The sequence below is a fragment of the Arachis stenosperma genome, chromosome 1, assembly GCF_014773155.1.
Source record: "Arachis stenosperma cultivar V10309 chromosome 1, arast.V10309.gnm1.PFL2, whole genome shotgun sequence".
Classification (NCBI taxonomy): domain Eukaryota; kingdom Viridiplantae; phylum Streptophyta; class Magnoliopsida; order Fabales; family Fabaceae; genus Arachis; species Arachis stenosperma.
The window spans coordinates 123,802,649-123,820,681 of record NC_080377.1 but is presented as its reverse complement, the minus strand read 5'-3'; the positions used below and the strand labels follow the sequence as shown (position 1 = coordinate 123,820,681).

At 31.2% G+C, this 18,033-nt stretch overlaps 4 protein-coding genes across 6 annotated transcripts; 2 read left to right on the top strand and 2 right to left on the bottom strand.

Moving 5' to 3' along the window:
- The first annotated feature begins 8,158 nt into the window (after window positions 1-8,158).
- LOC130962490 (monothiol glutaredoxin-S2-like) lies at window positions 8,159-8,963 on the top strand. Its single transcript, XM_057888701.1, has one exon. The coding sequence runs from the start codon at window positions 8,295-8,297 to the stop codon at window positions 8,601-8,603; it is 309 nt and encodes a 102-aa protein (XP_057744684.1). The 5' UTR covers window positions 8,159-8,294; the 3' UTR covers window positions 8,604-8,963.
- A 589-nt stretch (window positions 8,964-9,552) lies between these two features.
- On the bottom strand, window positions 9,553-11,670 carry LOC130939942 (pentatricopeptide repeat-containing protein At4g22760). Of its 2 annotated transcripts, XM_057868010.1 has the most exons (2): window positions 11,213-11,670; window positions 9,553-11,134 (listed from the first exon to the last, which is right to left on the bottom strand). In XM_057868010.1, exons 1-2 carry the CDS (start codon window positions 11,561-11,563, stop codon window positions 9,839-9,841), a joined length of 1,647 nt encoding a protein of 548 aa, XP_057723993.1. In that variant the 5' UTR covers window positions 11,564-11,670; the 3' UTR covers window positions 9,553-9,838. The 2 variants fall into 2 exon arrangements, with proteins under 2 accessions (XP_057723993.1, XP_057723989.1); XM_057868006.1 differs by having other exon boundaries at window positions 9,555-11,669.
- A 978-nt stretch (window positions 11,671-12,648) lies between these two features.
- LOC130970346 (acyl-CoA-binding domain-containing protein 6-like) lies at window positions 12,649-16,560 on the top strand. Of its 2 annotated transcripts, none has more exons than XM_057896419.1 (17): window positions 12,649-12,859; window positions 12,949-13,030; window positions 13,116-13,262; window positions 13,359-13,436; window positions 13,542-13,646; window positions 13,761-13,827; window positions 13,907-13,968; window positions 14,095-14,234; window positions 14,313-14,439; window positions 14,542-14,656; window positions 14,751-14,839; window positions 14,956-15,039; window positions 15,122-15,185; window positions 15,286-15,482; window positions 15,593-16,096; window positions 16,190-16,249; window positions 16,328-16,560. In XM_057896419.1, exons 1-17 carry the CDS (start codon window positions 12,822-12,824, stop codon window positions 16,409-16,411), a joined length of 2,043 nt encoding a protein of 680 aa, XP_057752402.1. In that variant the 5' UTR covers window positions 12,649-12,821; the 3' UTR covers window positions 16,412-16,560. The 2 variants fall into 2 exon arrangements, with proteins under 2 accessions (XP_057752402.1, XP_057752394.1); XM_057896411.1 differs by having other exon boundaries at window positions 15,280-15,482.
- A 217-nt stretch (window positions 16,561-16,777) lies between these two features.
- On the bottom strand, window positions 16,778-17,950 carry LOC130933658 (uncharacterized). The gene has a single exon (XM_057863284.1). The coding sequence runs from the start codon at window positions 17,948-17,950 to the stop codon at window positions 16,778-16,780; it is 1,173 nt and encodes a 390-aa protein (XP_057719267.1).
- Between the last annotated feature and the right edge of the window lie 83 nt (window positions 17,951-18,033).

Sequence of the window (18,033 nt, the reverse complement as noted above, 5' to 3'; positions counted from 1 at the left end):
GGTTTCTTAGTGCATTATTACGAGATAGATTGGAATCTATTCCATCACTCAAATTAGACATCGACAGGGTGGGTGAATATTGGCTAATCTTAGCTTTTTCTAAACAAATTTTAGTAACACATGCTTGATCTATCTGTTCTCCTTTCCTTTTACCAACTTTCTGCGTGGCAAACTGGCAAAAAAGAAGGGAATGAAGGTAAAATGGGAAAACTGGTGGCCAAAGCTATAACCATGACTGATATGCAGAAATGGTATATGCATATCTGCGTCTAAATTATTCTACCAAAAATCCACGGGAATTATCTTTTTTTAATATTTATAGTGTCATATCCTCTCTCTCTCTCTCTCTCTCTCTCACACACACACACACACACACACTCTCTCTCTTGTTTTTCTGGTAATGTAATCTTTGTCCCGCCTTGGATCGATTAATTAAGCATAAATTAATAATAAATGTTTAGAAATAACATCTGTAAATATTCTTGCAGCCATAGATAACGCGTTGAAGCAATTTAATGAACAAATTAAGCAAATTACAACTTAACTTTGACCAACTAACGTGCATGTATTCATGAATTGTCATGAAATATTGCACTTTGGCGTAGGAACTCATTAGAATAATGTATTTCAATTCTATTTAATTAGTTTGTAAATGGTTCTCCGGAATATAATGACAAACTGTGAAAGGTTAGTTTTCCATATAGTTCCGTATAGTGATGGCTCTTAGCTAGGTTACCCAATAATGTTAACTAACGTTGACTAGTTCACAAGATGAAGATTTTTTGCATCGACTCCATATGCAATATAAATTTATGCATGACACATTCATATATTCTTTTTGGCTTCCTTATTTCATTTTTTTTACAGATATTAGAATACTTGTTTTTTTGACATTTAAAATAAATAATTAACGTATGTACGTACGTTGAGAAGGAAAATAAAAACATTTTTTATATCTATATTATTATCTATGATGCACAGACACGAATATAGATACCGATATGGATACTGACATGACACAGAATGCGCTGATACATAAATTTTAAAATCTTATAAGATATGAGACATTTATACATATAAAATATAAAATATTTTTTAGATGAATCATAATAATATTTTGATATTTTATTAATATTAAAATATAAATTAATTTTTAATTATTTTTAATATTTTATTTTAATTATATAAAGTATTTAAAATATTTTGTTTTAATAAATAATAATATATATATTCTTTTAATTTATTTAAAAAATATATGTTAAAAATAAAATTGGACACGCTGACACGTCATTTAGATATATTCAAGCATTTTTGAAAAAAAAATATTTTTTATTAAGATACGAGTGGACACGTGCATACAACAATAAACACATGTGTCGAATAAGTGTATGTCGATGAATATTATAAAATGTGCCCAGTAAATAAATACAACAACTCAACGAAGTCGTACTTCATTGATTTTTATCGAAGCAAGCTAAGTGTAATATTAATAAGCTAATAATGATATTCCAAGAAATTAGTAAAAACTAATTAAGAGAACACCGAAGTTCAAACCCTAGAGAAATTATAGTAATCATTTTGAGGGAGCCCCTAATTAGCTTTAACTCATTTGCTTTTTGACATTTCAATTAAGTCATTTCAAGTAACTGAAATAAAAAGGAATAAAATGAAAGTAGCTTCTCCAAAAACAAAATTAAAGCTATATATTCACATCCAATTTTAAAGATTAGTAGCCATATATTGCCAAACCAATCAAATCCTATCTTATCGAAATGTTGTTTACTCAGAACGAATATGGAGTTTGCTTTTGGGTCATTTTACAAGTACTCTCTCCGCGTAAAGAATCCACGTTGAAAACAACATGTATCACTGTGACCAAAGCAAAATTATCATAGAATATGATGAAAGTACCATCACATTTTCCAAATTTAAATCTCCACGGATAATCCAATCATTCAACCATGTTATCTATTATTTGATAAATCTATTTATAGGTTTTTATACCCTCAAAGAGAGAAGTAAAAGATTAATCAGTTAAGTGTATTAATTTTTGTAAGACATAATGATAATGACTACTATTTATACATATCTAGTAATAAATGAATTGAAAAACTTTGGACTAACTTCTTCTTCTTCTTGGACAGAATAATTTAATTAATATTTGATTTATTAAATTATTCAAAAAAAAGTCGGAAAAATGAAATGAGTCCAAATTAAGTTTCAAAAGTGATTTTCATGTTTAGAATTTGGGTTTAATTTTAATGTATTTATAATATAAAAAATTTATATATTTTTCAATTAAATTATTGAATGTAGATGAATTTTTAATTATAGTTATTTTGAAAATTAGTTACTTTTATTGATATAATAAAATATGATTGAATATATGAGTTTAATTTTGATGTAATAATAGTGTAAAATATTTTATATCACATTCGTTCTTTTGAATGATCATTTACGAATTCAATATAAAAAGTAATTATTTTTGCTGATGTGGTTTACATAATTGGACGATATACGTGTAAAATTACTTTACACTGATAGTACATCAAAATTAAATTCTCAGTTCCATAAAAAATTAAATTCTTAGAATTTTAGATAATGTTTCTAGATTAAAGTAATTTGCATATCTATGGACTATAAGAAAGAAGTTCAATTCAGGTAATTAAAGATAGAGATGAACACCGGCCATATATGCATGCCTGCCGCAAAAAGAGATAAATCATAATGCTAGTGGGAATCATAGGCATGAAGAGGCAATCTTAATAAAATCTTGGAATATTTTCATGATGGAACAATATTATTATATTAATAGAAAAAATGGTGAAAATAAAATAAAAATTGAGGGAATTTTCCTTTTAGATTGTGCTTTGAGAGGGTTTTGGATACTTCATGATAGGCTAAGCTATTCAATTCTCTTTGTCTCGTATCTTAAAAAGCAATGGAAAATGCAAAGTGTAAATTCATTAATATTATTATTATTATTATGGTTCTTTTGATAATGATAGGACCCTCATCACCATCTCTCAAATAGCAATTTGTACAGTTATGTACTTCGCCAACCAAAAATCCCAATTTTGTATGTGTGATGCCACATTCATCACTGAATTTTTTGTTTTAAATATTTATTATTATTTCTAACATATACAAAAAAATTTAAGCTGACATTCTTTCTCCAACCATGCATCCGTCCGGTCCTTTCGTGAATCTTGACTTTTGTTTATTAATTTATGAATTGAGAAGTATTTAAAATTAAAATAGATACATAAATTAAACAACCAGTGATTTATTAATCTAGAAACATTATTCATATTAATTATTACACCCAAGACCCAACCAATTTATGTGCGTAACTATTGTTAGAACTTAGAAACCAAGAGAAAGAAATTAGAGAAAATAATCTACGAATTTCATATGATGTAAGGTACAATTTATTTATAGGTATCAAACAAATACAAAATAATCAGAAAAACTTAATTATTTAATTTAAATTAAAATACAAACACTACTATAATTAATATTTTTAATGAAAAAGTATAAAACTAATTTTTAGTTAATCAACATTAATATCTTTTTAATTCTAAAATTCTAATTTTTTAAAAGATTTAAAATTTAAAATTTATAATTTAAAATTTAAAAATAAAAATTTATGATTTAGAATTTAAAATTTAATATAAATAAAATAATTTTAAAAAATTAACTGATTTTGTTTAAAAAATAAATTAGTTCTCTAATATTCTTGTTTTAAATATATTCTAACAACTATAAAGAGAAGCCAATTTATTATAAAGTAATGATGAAGAAAAATGAGCATAACACAAGCCACTTAATTATATATATATATATATATATATATATATATATATATATATATATATTAAGGTGAAAATTCAGGTACAATTAATTTTATGTAAAGTTGATAATTGAGAATGGTTAGATAATAATTTAATCAAATTTGTTAAATAATTTATCGACTTTCAACTATCAACTTTATATAAAAATAATTGCATCTTAATAAGTTTCTATCATATTTTAATGTGAATCAATTAACTTTATATAAAATTAATAACTAAAAACAGTTAAATAATAATTTAATCAAATTTATTAAATTATTTATTGGCTCTCAATTATTAATTTTATATAAAATTAACCGTATCTAATAAGTTTCCACCATATTTTAATGTGAAAGCATATATGCTGTGCAGACATAGGCATGCATGAAAATGCAATTGAGTATATGCTGAGTATGAGTAAGTACTTATATACGTACATGCATTACATGCTAGTTGTTAAGTTTAGTCACACTGACATGATGAAGCAACAAGGAATTGAAGAAGATTATTATAAGTGGCTCTTGGCTTTTAGTTAGAGCCACTTAAATCTCTTATCATGCATGCACTTGCAGCCACCTATAATAAAATGTAAGAATTTCTCCATTTTGTGGATCAATATGTTAGGTTGTTATCCCAAAACGTGGCGCCATGCCACAATAGACATATATATCGGAAAAAGAAAACACAAAATTATTCGCTGTTATTATATTCTAGAAAATTTTATTTGATATTATTATATTCTCTAAATATAATATGTGATTTGTTGGAATAAGATTTAGGATACGAGAGAAAATTTTGGATTGGTGTCTATTGTTAAAAATATATACGCATGATTGAATTTTATCTTGTGGGGTTGTAGATTTGAAAAATATTCAGTTAAAATGGTAGATCATATTAGAAATATTTTAATAATTTATAAGGGGTAAAATAATATCTAAAAAGATTTTAAATGAGTTTATTAAATGTGGAATTTAGACATACGTAATTCATAAAAGAATCAATAATAATGTTGCTTAACCCTTATAAGTGAATTTTGTCTTGGTAAAAATTCACATGCACGCAGTTATTTTCGTATGAAGTTGTTAGTTGAAAATTATTAGATAATAATTTTGTCAAACATATCAAATTATATAATGATTTTTAATTAACAACTTTATATAAAGACAATCATACTTAAATTTTTATCTTTTGTTTTAGTGTTATTTAAGATGAAAATTTGGGTGCAGTTAATTTCACATAAAGTTGATATTTGAGAATCGTTAGATAAAAATTTAGTCAAATAATCTAACAGCTCTCAAATATTAACTTCACGTGAAGTCGACCGCACTTGAGTTTTTACCGTTATTTAATCAAGTGAGACATAATCTCACTTATTTTAGTAATTAGACAAGCAAGCTAAGTTGAAATATGAAATTATAAGTAATAAATTCCCCTAATTTTAAGAGGAGATAGAGACATATATAAAGGTTTAACTTTATCTGTATGGGATATATGATGCATATATGTGAAAGTGAAAGAACATAAACCCTAGTTTTGGACGTGAACATCCATTGCACCAGCCAGATTCCCAAACAAGAAATGCAATGCAAGTAGATTATTTTTGGATTCAAATTAAATGCATTTTTCCAGAGATATATCATATCATCATCATCGTATTCACGTGGGACACAAACCCAACCAATTTCTTGCATTGCATTGTAACGATGATTAATAAATGTTAGATAAAATAAATTTAAACTATTTTAATTAATTTTTTTTGTCTCTTAAATATTATTGTAATTCTAATCGGTGTTTTTTAATTCCCCTCGTCTTCGCAACTTTTTGTTCCTAAAAACAAAATAAGGGTTTTGTTAGAGAATTATTATTTTTTAACTAATAATCAACTAATAAAATACTAGATGAAAGGCAATTTAAGTGAAAAGAGAAATATTGGCAAAAAAAAAAAAAGTCTGCTTCCTATGGAAATAATTTTGTTAAAACAATCTTTACAATATATTGGACTATTTTCTAATATTTAAGGGTATTCTTTTGTCCTCTCTATACTTTTTGATGTGCAACTTTATCCATTTACTCTATTTCATAACATTCTCTTGTTACTATTACTGTATGCATATACCTTAATAATTTGATGATGGCATATGTATATAGAGACTTCTACTATTTAGAGTATCACATAACTTTTTTTTTAAAATAGTCATTGAGGAGATTTTATCTTTAATTTTCGTGCTAGCTTAATCAACTTAACTCTTGATAATATTGATAATTTATTTTTCTTTTATTTATGAACAAAAGTTTACGTATGCAACGTTAGCCACCCTATTAGGATTAATTAATAAAGTATACTTGTAAGGTTTTTTGAGAGTTTATAAAAATTTTTTTACAGAATACTCGTCAAATTAAAGTGACTCATGTATCAACTATATAAATTAAACCTAGATCATTCTAAAATTTGGCTCTATTCTTATTTTACTAACTAGTTAGTAAAATAAGAATATAGACTACACAGTAATAATAAGGATGATTAACAAAATAAAAAAATGTTGTGTTGTCAGTGCTATATAGAGATAAGATCATAAGAGCATCTCCAATCCTGCTATTCTTAAATTCAATTTCATTTTGGATCTCACTAAATGAAATATTCATATTTGTAGAATAATCATATATCATAAACAGTGATTTATTTAAAATAAAAAATATAATTTGTCATTTTAATATTTGATTTCATTAATTCAATTAATATTTTATATTATTTTTAATTATTTCATTAAAATAGTTATACAAATAATAAAATTTTATTAATTTTTAATTAAGATGATTTTTTTTAAAGTAAGACCAATTTTATTTTGTACGTCAAGTTTAATACAGATGTTAATTCTAAATCAGTTCATTTTGTAAAAGCATACAAAATCATACACTAAATATATTTCATTAGAGTTGCTCTAAATGCATAACACCAAGTTTACATAATAAATGAAATTTAAGCGAAATATTTTTCTTTTTTAGAATTTAAGTTTGATGTACTATTACTTGTAATGAAGTAAAATGTTTTACGTTATCAACTAGTTATCTTATATCCTTTTGTATGTATAATTTAAGATAATTATTATAATTATTTTTTTATAAGGTAGGATTTAATTTTGATATATTGATAGTGTAAAACGTTTTACATAGTCGTAAAATCACAATCGTTCTCTTGGATGATCATTTATACAATCAATATAAAAGATAATTATTTTTGTTAATGTCGTGTTATGTGACTAGATGCACGTGTAAAATAGTTTTATACTGACAGTACATCGAAATTAAAATCTTTGGACAAGTGAAAATGCAAATGTGGGATATATATAAACTTTTACCTACACTATCATGTGAAACTATAAATTTCATCTTTTTAAAATGATCAATCTACTTCCAGCTAGTTGTCATCTTAAACTAATATTTTTTCAAATTTCAACTCGCAATATTGCTTTAACCATATATTTCCTTTTCCAGAATTAGATGCGAATCTAAATAAGAGAAAAAAAAGATCGAGGTCCCAATTGGATAATTTCAACTTTCGTTCCAACGCAGCAGATGCCTCTAAGATAGATAAGGTGGAAACTCTCTCTAGTTTTAGGTGGAAAAAATTAAAAGGAAAAAGAAAAAAAAAAGAAACATGATTGTTGTTGATATTAATTACTATTTATAAGTGATCAAATTATTATTACTGTTGTTGCTGTTGATATTATGATTACAACTTGTGCATAATTAGCGAATTTATTCATGTCAAATAGCTTAATTAATTCAATAATAATTCTCCTCATTCCACAATTGGAAGTCGTATATATGCAATCGTGTAAAAGCAAAACACGAAAACAACAGTGTTTGATTTTTCTACCAATCAGATAACACCACATGACAATTTAATTTTAATCAATTAACATGATGGTATATATGCACAAAGTTCCTTTTTTCTATTTTTTTTTTCATTTTTTTTTCCCTTTAAAGCCGTACAAAGGACACTATCTTATTATATTTTCCGTATATGCATGCATGCATGGATCAATTATGGATATATATATTCGTTCAGCAGTAAATAAAAAGAATACTTTTCCATCATCAATCACTATCATGCCTGAAATGATCAAAGCAAAATTAAAATAACCGACCCAAATATCTAATAATAATTTAAAATATTAAATTATCTCTATCCATTATTCTCATCATCTCTTTAATTATCACCTATCTTTTCCTTTTTCCTTATTAGAGAGATTCCAATTGATAATAGTCCACCAACCCCTATATATATAAGTCTGCTTAACTTGCTGCTTCTCATCAACATCACAAACCCAGATACATCATTACACATTGATCACAAAATTCCCCCAAGCTAAGGTAGTTGTTTTCTATTAAACTGCATTAAATAATTAAATCAAACCCATCTAGGAATTGAGGGTATACACCATTATATTGTATTGTATAATGGATAGAGTGACAAAGTTGGTTTCAGAGAGGCCAGTGGTGATATTTAGTAGGAGTACATGCTGCATGTGCCACACCATCAAGACACTGTTCTGTGATTTTGGTGTTAACCCAGCGGTTCATGAGTTGGATGAGATACAAAGAGGAAGAGACATAGAGCAAGCTCTTTCAAGGCTTGGTTGCAACCCTTCTGTGCCTGCAGTTTTCATTGGTGGTGAGCTTGTTGGTGGAACCAATGAAGTCATGAGCCTTCACCTTAACCGATCCTTGATCCCTATGCTCAAGAAAGCTGGTGCTCTTTGGGTTTGAATTTTCATTTCATTTTCATTTTCATATCATCATCTTATTGCTATCACTATCTACTCACCATGCACACACATGCACTTACTAATAAGTCTGTTTTGGTCATAGTAATATATATATATATATAGAGAGAGAGAGGCAGTGTCATATATTCATATAATATAGAGTTCATATATATGGCACTAGATGCTTGCTAAAAGAATGATGTAATTATCTTTTTGATGATTATAATAAACTAATACATGGAGTTTGCAGCCTATGTTTACTAGCATCAGTAATCACAAATATAATTAAGCACTTTTGTTGAGTCTGTAAATCAAGGTACTTAAGTTCTTAAAAGAATAATAATGCAACTGGAATTGAATATTGTAAATTTGTAATGTTTTGATATAGACAAAACTGTTGGCGTATTTGATTCTGCCAGACGGTGTCTTTTCTCAGCACTTTGATGAGGGACAAATGCAAAAAAAGTAAAAGGAATAAATAAACAAACTTGCATTGCTTGCTGATATCTCATATGCAAAAGTGAGAGTGACATAAATGTAACATGATCCTTTTCTGTCACATCATCAAATTATCAAATAATACAGAGCTTAGATAAAAGAATAAAAGACAAAAGGGATTATTTTTTTTTATTAAAATAAAGCAGCTAACACTATGGAGCGCATGTCAATATGTCATCAAGTTAAAAGAGGAAAATGTAGTTTGATCAGAGATTTAACACTGTATGCTAAATATCTTTAGGAATTGTAATCTGGTGAATACACTATCTCTATGAAAAGGATAGGCAAGAACATTGGTGATAAAGTTAAAAAAGTAATGCTTATCAGTTCTATTTATAGTCTAATACTTTAACTTTGTGAGTCATCTACTCTTTCTCACTTCACTATATATTCAAGAGATTTGCCATGTCTACGTAAGAAATCCCTTCTCTTATGCGATACCTACTCATGTAGCACCATGGACTCTATGGTTTTTATTTCTACTTACTTTTCAATGCATGTAATACAACAAGTTCCAAAAAAAAAATCTTTCCAACCTAGCTAGTCACCATTTCAATAACTGGCTTTCTTCCAAATAAATTTGATTTCCAAGGGATGAAAAAGAAAATGGAGAAAAAACCATAATCAGTATCTGATTAATTAGGATTAATTTAATATATGATTTACATGTACATATTTACTAATGGAAAAAAAAAATGGCATGTAAAAAAACAGAAACAGCTAATTATGTAAGTAAAATTAGATTTTCCAACTACAACCAGGTACCTTGGTGATCTTTCCTTCCTCACTCATTCTAAACTTCTTGGCATCATCCCATTTTCCAACAGCAGCATATATGCTAGAAAGGAGAGAACAATAACCAGCTACATCACTTTCCAGCTTAATGCAGTGCTGAACAGCTATTTCCCCAAGCTCCACATTGTTATGTACTCTGCATGCAAGAAGAAGAGCTCCCCAAACACTAGCATTTGGTTGCATTGGCATGTTTGTTATAAGATTATAAGCTTCATTCAACCATCCTGCTCTCCCTAATAGATCAACCATGATTCCATAATGATCAAGTGAAGGCACAACTCCATTTTCTTTCATGGAGTTAAAGCACTGGTAACCTTCTTTGACCAAACCGGCATGATTATAAGCAGTAAGGAGTCCAGTGTAAATCACTAGATTCGGCCGAATACAGTCCTCAAGCATCTGTTCATATAACTTGATTGCATCAGATGACCTTCCATTGATTCCACATCCGTAGATCATTGCAGAGTATGCAATCAAATCCCTCTGTTTCAGACCATGAAATAGCTCATATGCCCGGTCGATGCTTCCACACTTCGCATACAAGTCAATTAAAGAAGTAATCAAGTGATCATCCAATACAATTCCAAAGTCACTCATGTGTAACTCAATCCAACACCAATATTCTAGATCCGCCAATTGTGAACATGCTGATATGGCACTGGCCAAAGTCATCTTATCTGGATTCACATAGCTTTCTGGTTTAATCATCTCACTGAAAAGTTCAAGGGCCTCCTTGGGTCTACTGTTTTGAGCATAACAGGCTATCATAGCATTATACAAAAGCAAATCCTTTTTATTCATCTTATCAAAGAGCTTTCGAGCAGACTCAACATCCCCACTCTTTGAATAACCAGCAATCAATGTTATCCAAGACACATTGTTTCGCATCGGCATTGCATTGAAAAATTCTCTTGCTGACACTATGCTTCCACAGTCAACATAACCACCGATCATTGTGTTCCAGGAGGCCAAGTTTCTCTCTGGCATTTGTTGAAACAAAGAATAGGCCGAATCCATATCTCCGGATTTGGCATATCCTGAGACCATAGAATTCCAAGATATAACATCTTTCTTAGGAATCTCTTCAAAAAATTCCTGAGCCTTGCCTAAGTTACCAGCTTTCAGATACCCAGACAGCATAGAGTTCCAAGAAACCACATTTCTGTCAGACATTTCATCAAACAGTTTGCGTGCAGTCCCCACATCACCGATTTTCGAGTACAAGTCAAGAAGGGCTGTCTGCACATAAACACAAGCATTAAACCCAAGAACATGAACCTGTCCATGAATTGATACACCATGAAACCCATCCTGAACCTTAGCACATGACTTAAGCGCAGAGGACATAGCATGTGAAGTTGGACACAAGCCAATCCTCTGCATTTGAACATAGAGAGAAATTGCTTCCATGAATTGACCGTTTTGAGAGAAGAAGCGAATCATACATCCCCATGAGAAGGAATCAGGGTTGCGCATACGGTGCAGAACAAGGTGGACATAGCGTGCCAGTGTTTTGTAGTTGGTTACATTCCAGAGAAGAATGTGATGGATGAGGAGTTGTTCAAGATGGAAAAGTCCATTGATCAGTATGTGAGCATGGATCTCTTTTGCTTGTTTTAGAGTTGAACACTTTTTCAATAAGGTTATTAATTTGGGAGCTCCCACCATTAAACTTTTCTAAATTATGTTGCTAGAGAAGCAAGAAAAGAATGAAACTTTAGGCACTGCTTGATTAGTGATGCAATTATTGAAATGAATTTTATGTCATGGGAAAGAAAAGAAACTGAGAAAAGAGGAAAAGTTAACCGTATAATATATATATAATAATATTTCTATAATTAAATATAGATAGTAGTCTTTAAGTACTCTTGTATATATTATTATGATAAGAAGTTATGTATTTTAATTTTTTTTATAAGCAGTAAGTTATTGGTTAGTAAAGTATTTAAATAGATTAAAAATTTTTAATAGACAAGTTTTTTTTAGTAAATGTTATGGTGTTTATCACTTTATACTTAAATTACTAAAAAAAATAAATAAATAATATTTAATAAATTTTATATGATTTATTTTTTATTTTAAATTTTTTATTTTTTATTTTAAAAAAAATTAGACAATTTAAATACCATAAAAAACACCATAGAACTCGTTTAATTTATAATAATAAAATATAAAAAAATATTTTTTAAATATATATTATATTCATTTTAATTCTGGTTAAATCTCACTTAAACATTTAAACTCTTAATTTTATCGCTTTAATAACCAATTTCGGTTTTTTTTGCAATGCAGTGCAAACTAATATGGAAATATATCCAAGTTATTAGCCCTAAAATTGAATGATGAGAGGAAAGGACAGCTCCAATTATAGAGCAAGCAAATAGCAACCATGCCCATGACAATGACTCAGCAGAATACAATACTTACAAACCTGGAGAAAAGTTGATAGTGACAAAGACGAACAATTTATTCATTTAAGTATTAAAAAACCTCTGTTTTTTCACAAAAAGTAACATCGTTTTAAATGAAAAAAAAATTTATTTTATCATTTATTTTTTATTACTCATCAGATAATCTTTCATAAAAATACACAAAAAAAATCGTTTATTGTTTACTGGTGCATTTGTTTTTGTGTCCCACATGATTAATATTCAATTATTGATTAGGAAGTGAAGTGAAGAGAATCGAATCCATATTGTGCGGAAGAAAATAGTGACCTCACTGCTATGAGTTTTTGTCTCATCATGCCACTTGCTTTATCAATTAATACTCATTTATTAAATTAAACAATGTTGTTCATCCACCATAACCATAACCATAACCATAACCATAACCCTTAACAACCAGCAATCATTTTCTCTTTGTTTTCCTTCTTCACTTGCTGGTTGCCACTTGCCTCATCAGAAGAAACAAATCCTTTTTCGAAATGTTCGGTTTCTCTCGTCGCCGTACCAAACTTGCCCGGTAAAACCCCTCTTTCTTTTCTCTTTGATTCTTTTGAAGTTTGCTTCAATTAATTGATGTGTTGAACTTGAACGTGTACTGTAATGTAGATTGAAGGTGCAGCTTTCTGACTCAACTCAGGGAATTAGGAGTCCCGTCAGGAACCCCAAACGAAATGGAACCACCAATGGAGTAGTTTTCCTTTTACCTTTTCTTGTATAAGAAATGGCAGCAATATATATAAAGTCTTAAGCTTGTTTGCTTTTATTCATTTCAGGGTGAAGGTGAAGGTGAAGGAGAAGAAGGAACAAGTGGTCATTCTGATGAGAATTATTGCCACACTTCATCTCAACCACAGTCAACCACCTCAGATAATTGGATGGTCTTGTCAATTGCAGGGGATAAACCAACTCCTAGATCCAATGTTTGTATTCTTCTTCTTCTTCTTCTTAGTGTATTTTGTGGAATTTTTGTTGTTAGGTACTAATTGAATTGAGGTATTATTATTCATTGTGAATAGCATGCAGCAGCTGTGGTTGGGAACAAGATGATAGTGGTTGGTGGTGAATCTGGAAATGGATTCTTAGATGATGTGCAGGTGTGAATCTTGGAGATTGTTGATCAACATTGGCTAGTTAATGGGTTGTTTGTTGGTTTCTTCATATAACTGTGTTTTTTTATTGCTATTCATTTCTATTATCAGGTGCTGAATTTCGACACATTTTCGTGGACCACAGCATCGTCGAAGCTTTACTTGTCGCCAAGCAGTCTGCCGCTGAAGATTCCAGCATGCAAGGGTCATTGTTTGGTAAATATGCCCTGTTAGCAGCATATTCTCACTAAGTGTTCTGCATTGAATGGATATATCATTAAAATTTTCTTGCTGCATCAATTCTCTCATAGTTGATGATAATTTGGGCAGGTTTCTTGGGGAAAAAAGGTACTTCTAATTGGAGGGAAGACAGATCCAGAAAGTGACAAGATTTCAGGTTCAGCTTTGTGCCCTTTACATCCAATTGATCTGTTCATGTTGTGTTATTGATCTAATTATATTTTTGATGTTTGTAGTATGGGCATTTGATACAGAGATTGAGTGCTGGTCACTAATGGAGGCAAAGGGAGACATACCGGTACCAATTTCTACTAATAATTATGCAAATACCCTGTGAATATCATGATTCATGACTGAATAAATATCTTCACAGAAATAACACTAGGCAGTACTGAATTACTGATAAAGATTTTATTCTTTGTAGATTGCTCGAAGTGGTCATAGTGTTGTTATGGCAAACACTGTTTTAATATTGTTCGGCGGCGAAGATGCAAAAAGAAGGAAACTGAATGATCTACATATGTTTGATCTCAAGTCCTTGACATGGCTTCCTCTTCACTACACGTAAGTGTGTTTCAGCCTACTCTTGGACTTAAATGTGATTATATAGTCATAATCACTTTGCATAAATGTTACTTGCAGCGGAGCCGCTCCTTGTCCAAGATTCAACCATGTAGCTTCTCTTCATGATGACAAAATTTTATACATATTTGGAGGATCATCAAAATCCAGAACCTTAAATGACTTATATTCACTCAACTTTGAAACAGTGAGTCGAATGTCAAAGTCTCAAATGGAATTGCTTCATTTCTTCTAGTGCAGATTAAATCTCATCCACTATATAATTTGATGAAAATGAATGCTTCTTCAGATGGCATGGTCAAGAGTGAAGATTCAAGGTTTCCATCCATCACCTAGAGCTGGTTGTTGTGGAGTTCTCTGTGGTACTAAATGGTATATTACAGGGGGTGGAAGCAAAAAAAAACGTATGTATAATTCTGGAACAGGTAGTCGTTCTTCATCATACCAAACTAAATCATAACACATTTTAGATAATTTGTTATTCTCTACATTTTGCAGGAGATGGAGAGACTTTGATATTTGATATCGTTAAAAGTGAATGGTCTGTGGCATTTACAGCACCTCCATCTTCAATCATTACCAGCAGGGTGGGTTACATTTATTGTTCCCATGCCATGTTTAGTTATCATTTCTCTGTTATATTGAAATCCTCGTTTTGCAATTGATAATTTAACATTGTGCTTATAAGAACTTTGTATAGCAGGGTTTCAGTCTGGTATATGTGCAGCACAAGGAAAAGGACTTTCTTGTTGCATTTGGAGGGTCCAAAAAAGATCCAACGAATCAGGTCTGTCAAAAAGTATTAGGAAGTTAGTGTTTGATTTCAATTTTGTTGAACCTAATAACCTTTTTTCTTCTTAATTTAACAGGTGGAAGTGCTGATAATGGAAAAGAATGAATTGGCGCAGGGAAGACGATCAAGTCTGAATAAAGGTCTAGCATCTATATTGGAAAATTATTCATCATCCAATAGATAGATTGGCCCCTCAAACTGATGATACCTCTTTCTTTTTTTTTTTTGACAAAGGTTTAGTTGACTCTGCTAGACAAAATCTAGCATCTGCAATTGAACATGGTTCTGGTAGGAAATCTTTGTCAGAGTCCCTGGTTCAAGATTCTAATTTCCCACCTACCAATCTCTCTTCCCTTCCCAAGCAATTCGAGCTCGACAAAGAATACAATACAGATGTCAAGATTGACAAGAACTCTGATCAAGGTTCTTTCCCTCAGGTAAAACACATCTAAATATCATTAGTATTTATTATTCCAAAATATGTCTGATAAAAGTGGGGCGGGGGTAGATGAAACACAATAGTAGTTTAATTTGTCATACATTTCAGGTGGCAGATCAGAGAAGAAATGAAGTTGATTATGGTAATCATGGAGCGAAGATGAATGTGGAGGAAAAACAGTTATTGCTATCTGAAATTTTAAATCAGCAAAACCAAGGATTTGAAAACATCAGACTAGAAGGCGACGATGCTTCGTTTCTTGATAGCAATAAATTTGGATCTCTGTCTACTTCAGCTTTGTACCATTACTATGAAAGTAAAATGGCGGCTCTGATAAGGAAAAATGGAATTCTAGAGGGACAACTGGCGGCATCCCTCGCAAACAAAGAAGCCGCAGAGAAAAGCTTAGCATCTGCTATTAAAAGCCGGAATGAAATGGAGACAAAACTAGGCGAGGCACTGAAGGAGATGGAATCACTGAGAGAAAAGCTGGGGGGTTTAGAGTTAGCACAAGAAGAGGCTAACAACCTATCAAGCATGGTCCATTCGGATAATGTACGGCTCGAACACGATGTGGCCTTCCTCAAGGCTGTTTTAGATGATACACAAAAGGTACATAACATTAACCCACACTTTGATGGAAAAAGCACTTGGATCAATCATTTTATACAATAATGTAATCGGCTGATTGAGTTTTTGTTGTAGGAGCTGCACTCAACCAGAGGTGTGATTGCTGGAGAGAGAGCCAGGGCATTCCAACTACAGGTATAAATATAACTATTTGTATTGATTACTAGCCTTAGCTGTGTCATTCATAACATAACTTCCTTGTTGTACGCACAGTACGAAGTATTTCATCTCAAACAGAGATTGCAATCAGTGGAGAATCGAGAACCTACTCCAAGGAAACCTTTTCATCTGCAGTGAAGTGAAGTGGGTAGTTTAAGAGTAGTTACTAATAACCATTTAAATCAGTTAATGTGATCTTTATTTTTTTTAAACAATTTGTGATCTAGTGATATAGTGGGTAATAGTAACTGCCATTATGTTAAGGGGAATAAACTAACAGGTAGAGGAATGTAAAAATGGTATTTGTCTTTTTCTCTTATTTGATAAACGACTTAATAAATCAGAAATCTGTTTGTCCTTTTCTCTTATTTTATTTAACTAAAAACCCAATTCGAGTTGCCACCTTAAAAGTTCTGATATTGTTTATTGCTCCTGAATATTGAAAAACTAATGAACTATAACCAGCAAAATGAATGCAAAATATCAAAGGAGAACTCATAGGCATCAAGACATCAATTTACTATCCATTACTGGAAGATTCATTTTCTCATGATACAGCGTCAATAAGTCAGGAGCATGATCCTTGTCACGATTAACATACTTCTTAAAAAACTCCTCTTCAGAAACATAATATGCAGAAGCATGCCTGCCACTCCTAATGACACCATTGGAGATAAGAATCTTCATGACAGCAGCCCTCGGAACAACCCTTTTGTCCAAATCCAGCGAGAGAAGAACCGGATTATTGGTTACTTCAGCAGGCTCCCAACCGAGTTCTTTGACAAAGAATCCAATGCAGGCCTCAATTTTCTGCACAGATTTGAGCATACAGAAAGGGTGCTTCACAAAAGCCTCACGAATGTTGTCATCAGTTAATCCAAAACCCTTGTACAACTCAACTTTCTTATCCCACATGGACTTCGGAAGAAACTTAGCATACAATGCAGCAACAAAATTAGACTTGTTGGGATCAACCCCCATTTTAATGACTTCATCTACTATACTCTTAAGGCGAACTTCAGAATTGAATACAAGCAAGCAAGGCCACTGGCGAATCAGCCATGACATGCTTATCTCACGGACTCCTAAATCAACCAACAAGTTAATATTTGGAAGCGTCCTGGAACATGTTAAAATTTGGACAGCGCGTAAGATAGAAGCAACGGTCCTTTCTTCAGAACGAATGAAATTGTTCAAAAAATCGAAAGTGGGGATCAGGTGTTTCTCTAAGCTTCTTTTCAAGATTAGAGGGTTGCGCTCGATGAGGCAGGCAAGTTGCGATTTTGAAGCACCTTTGGAGATGAGGAACTCGAGCTTCGGCAAGATGGTCTCTTTGGGTTTGCTGGCGAGAACCTTGGGTGATCTCCGAATGACATTGTGAATCTGCAAATCTGAGAAACCGAAGCTCCTGAAGAGTGCGATGACTGAGTCGGGTTTCTCGGGACTCTTTAAAAGGACGTATTTCGAAGCACGAAGAGCGGAATCTGGGAGGAACCCACAATTGTTGACGAGGTAATTCACCGTAAAGGATTGTTTTTCCAGGGTTTTTGTGACTGTAGCGTAATTGGGAGCAGGGAATGGGGAAGAAGGGGAAGGGGTCAGAAATGAGGTTGATGGGGTTCTTGTGATTACAGTAAGGTGGTACAAGAACAGGTTTTTGAGACAAGATCCCCACATGAGTTCTAATTTTTTTTGACAGAGTAAAATGGGAGAAGGGATAAACCCTAAATAGGGATTCAGGAGGAGAAGAACAACGATTT

Coding starts and splice junctions, on each gene's coding strand:
- LOC130962490 (XM_057888701.1), top strand. CDS start 8,295: ATGGATAGAGTGACAAAGTTGGTTTCAGAGAGGCCAGTGGTGATATTT.
- LOC130939942 (XM_057868006.1), bottom strand. CDS start 11,563: ATGGTGGGAGCTCCCAAATTAATAACCTTATTGAAAAAGTGTTCAACT.
- LOC130970346 (XM_057896411.1), top strand. CDS start 12,822: ATGTTCGGTTTCTCTCGTCGCCGTACCAAACTTGCCCG. Junction 14,440..14,541: donor ATTCACTCAACTTTGAAACA/GTGAGTCGAATG, acceptor ATGCTTCTTCAG/ATGGCATGGTCAAGAGTGAA. Junction 16,250..16,327: donor CCAGGGCATTCCAACTACAG/GTATAAATATAA, acceptor TTGTACGCACAG/TACGAAGTATTTCATCTCAA.
- LOC130933658 (XM_057863284.1), bottom strand. CDS start 17,950: ATGTGGGGATCTTGTCTCAAAAACCTGTTCTTGTACCACCTTACTGTA.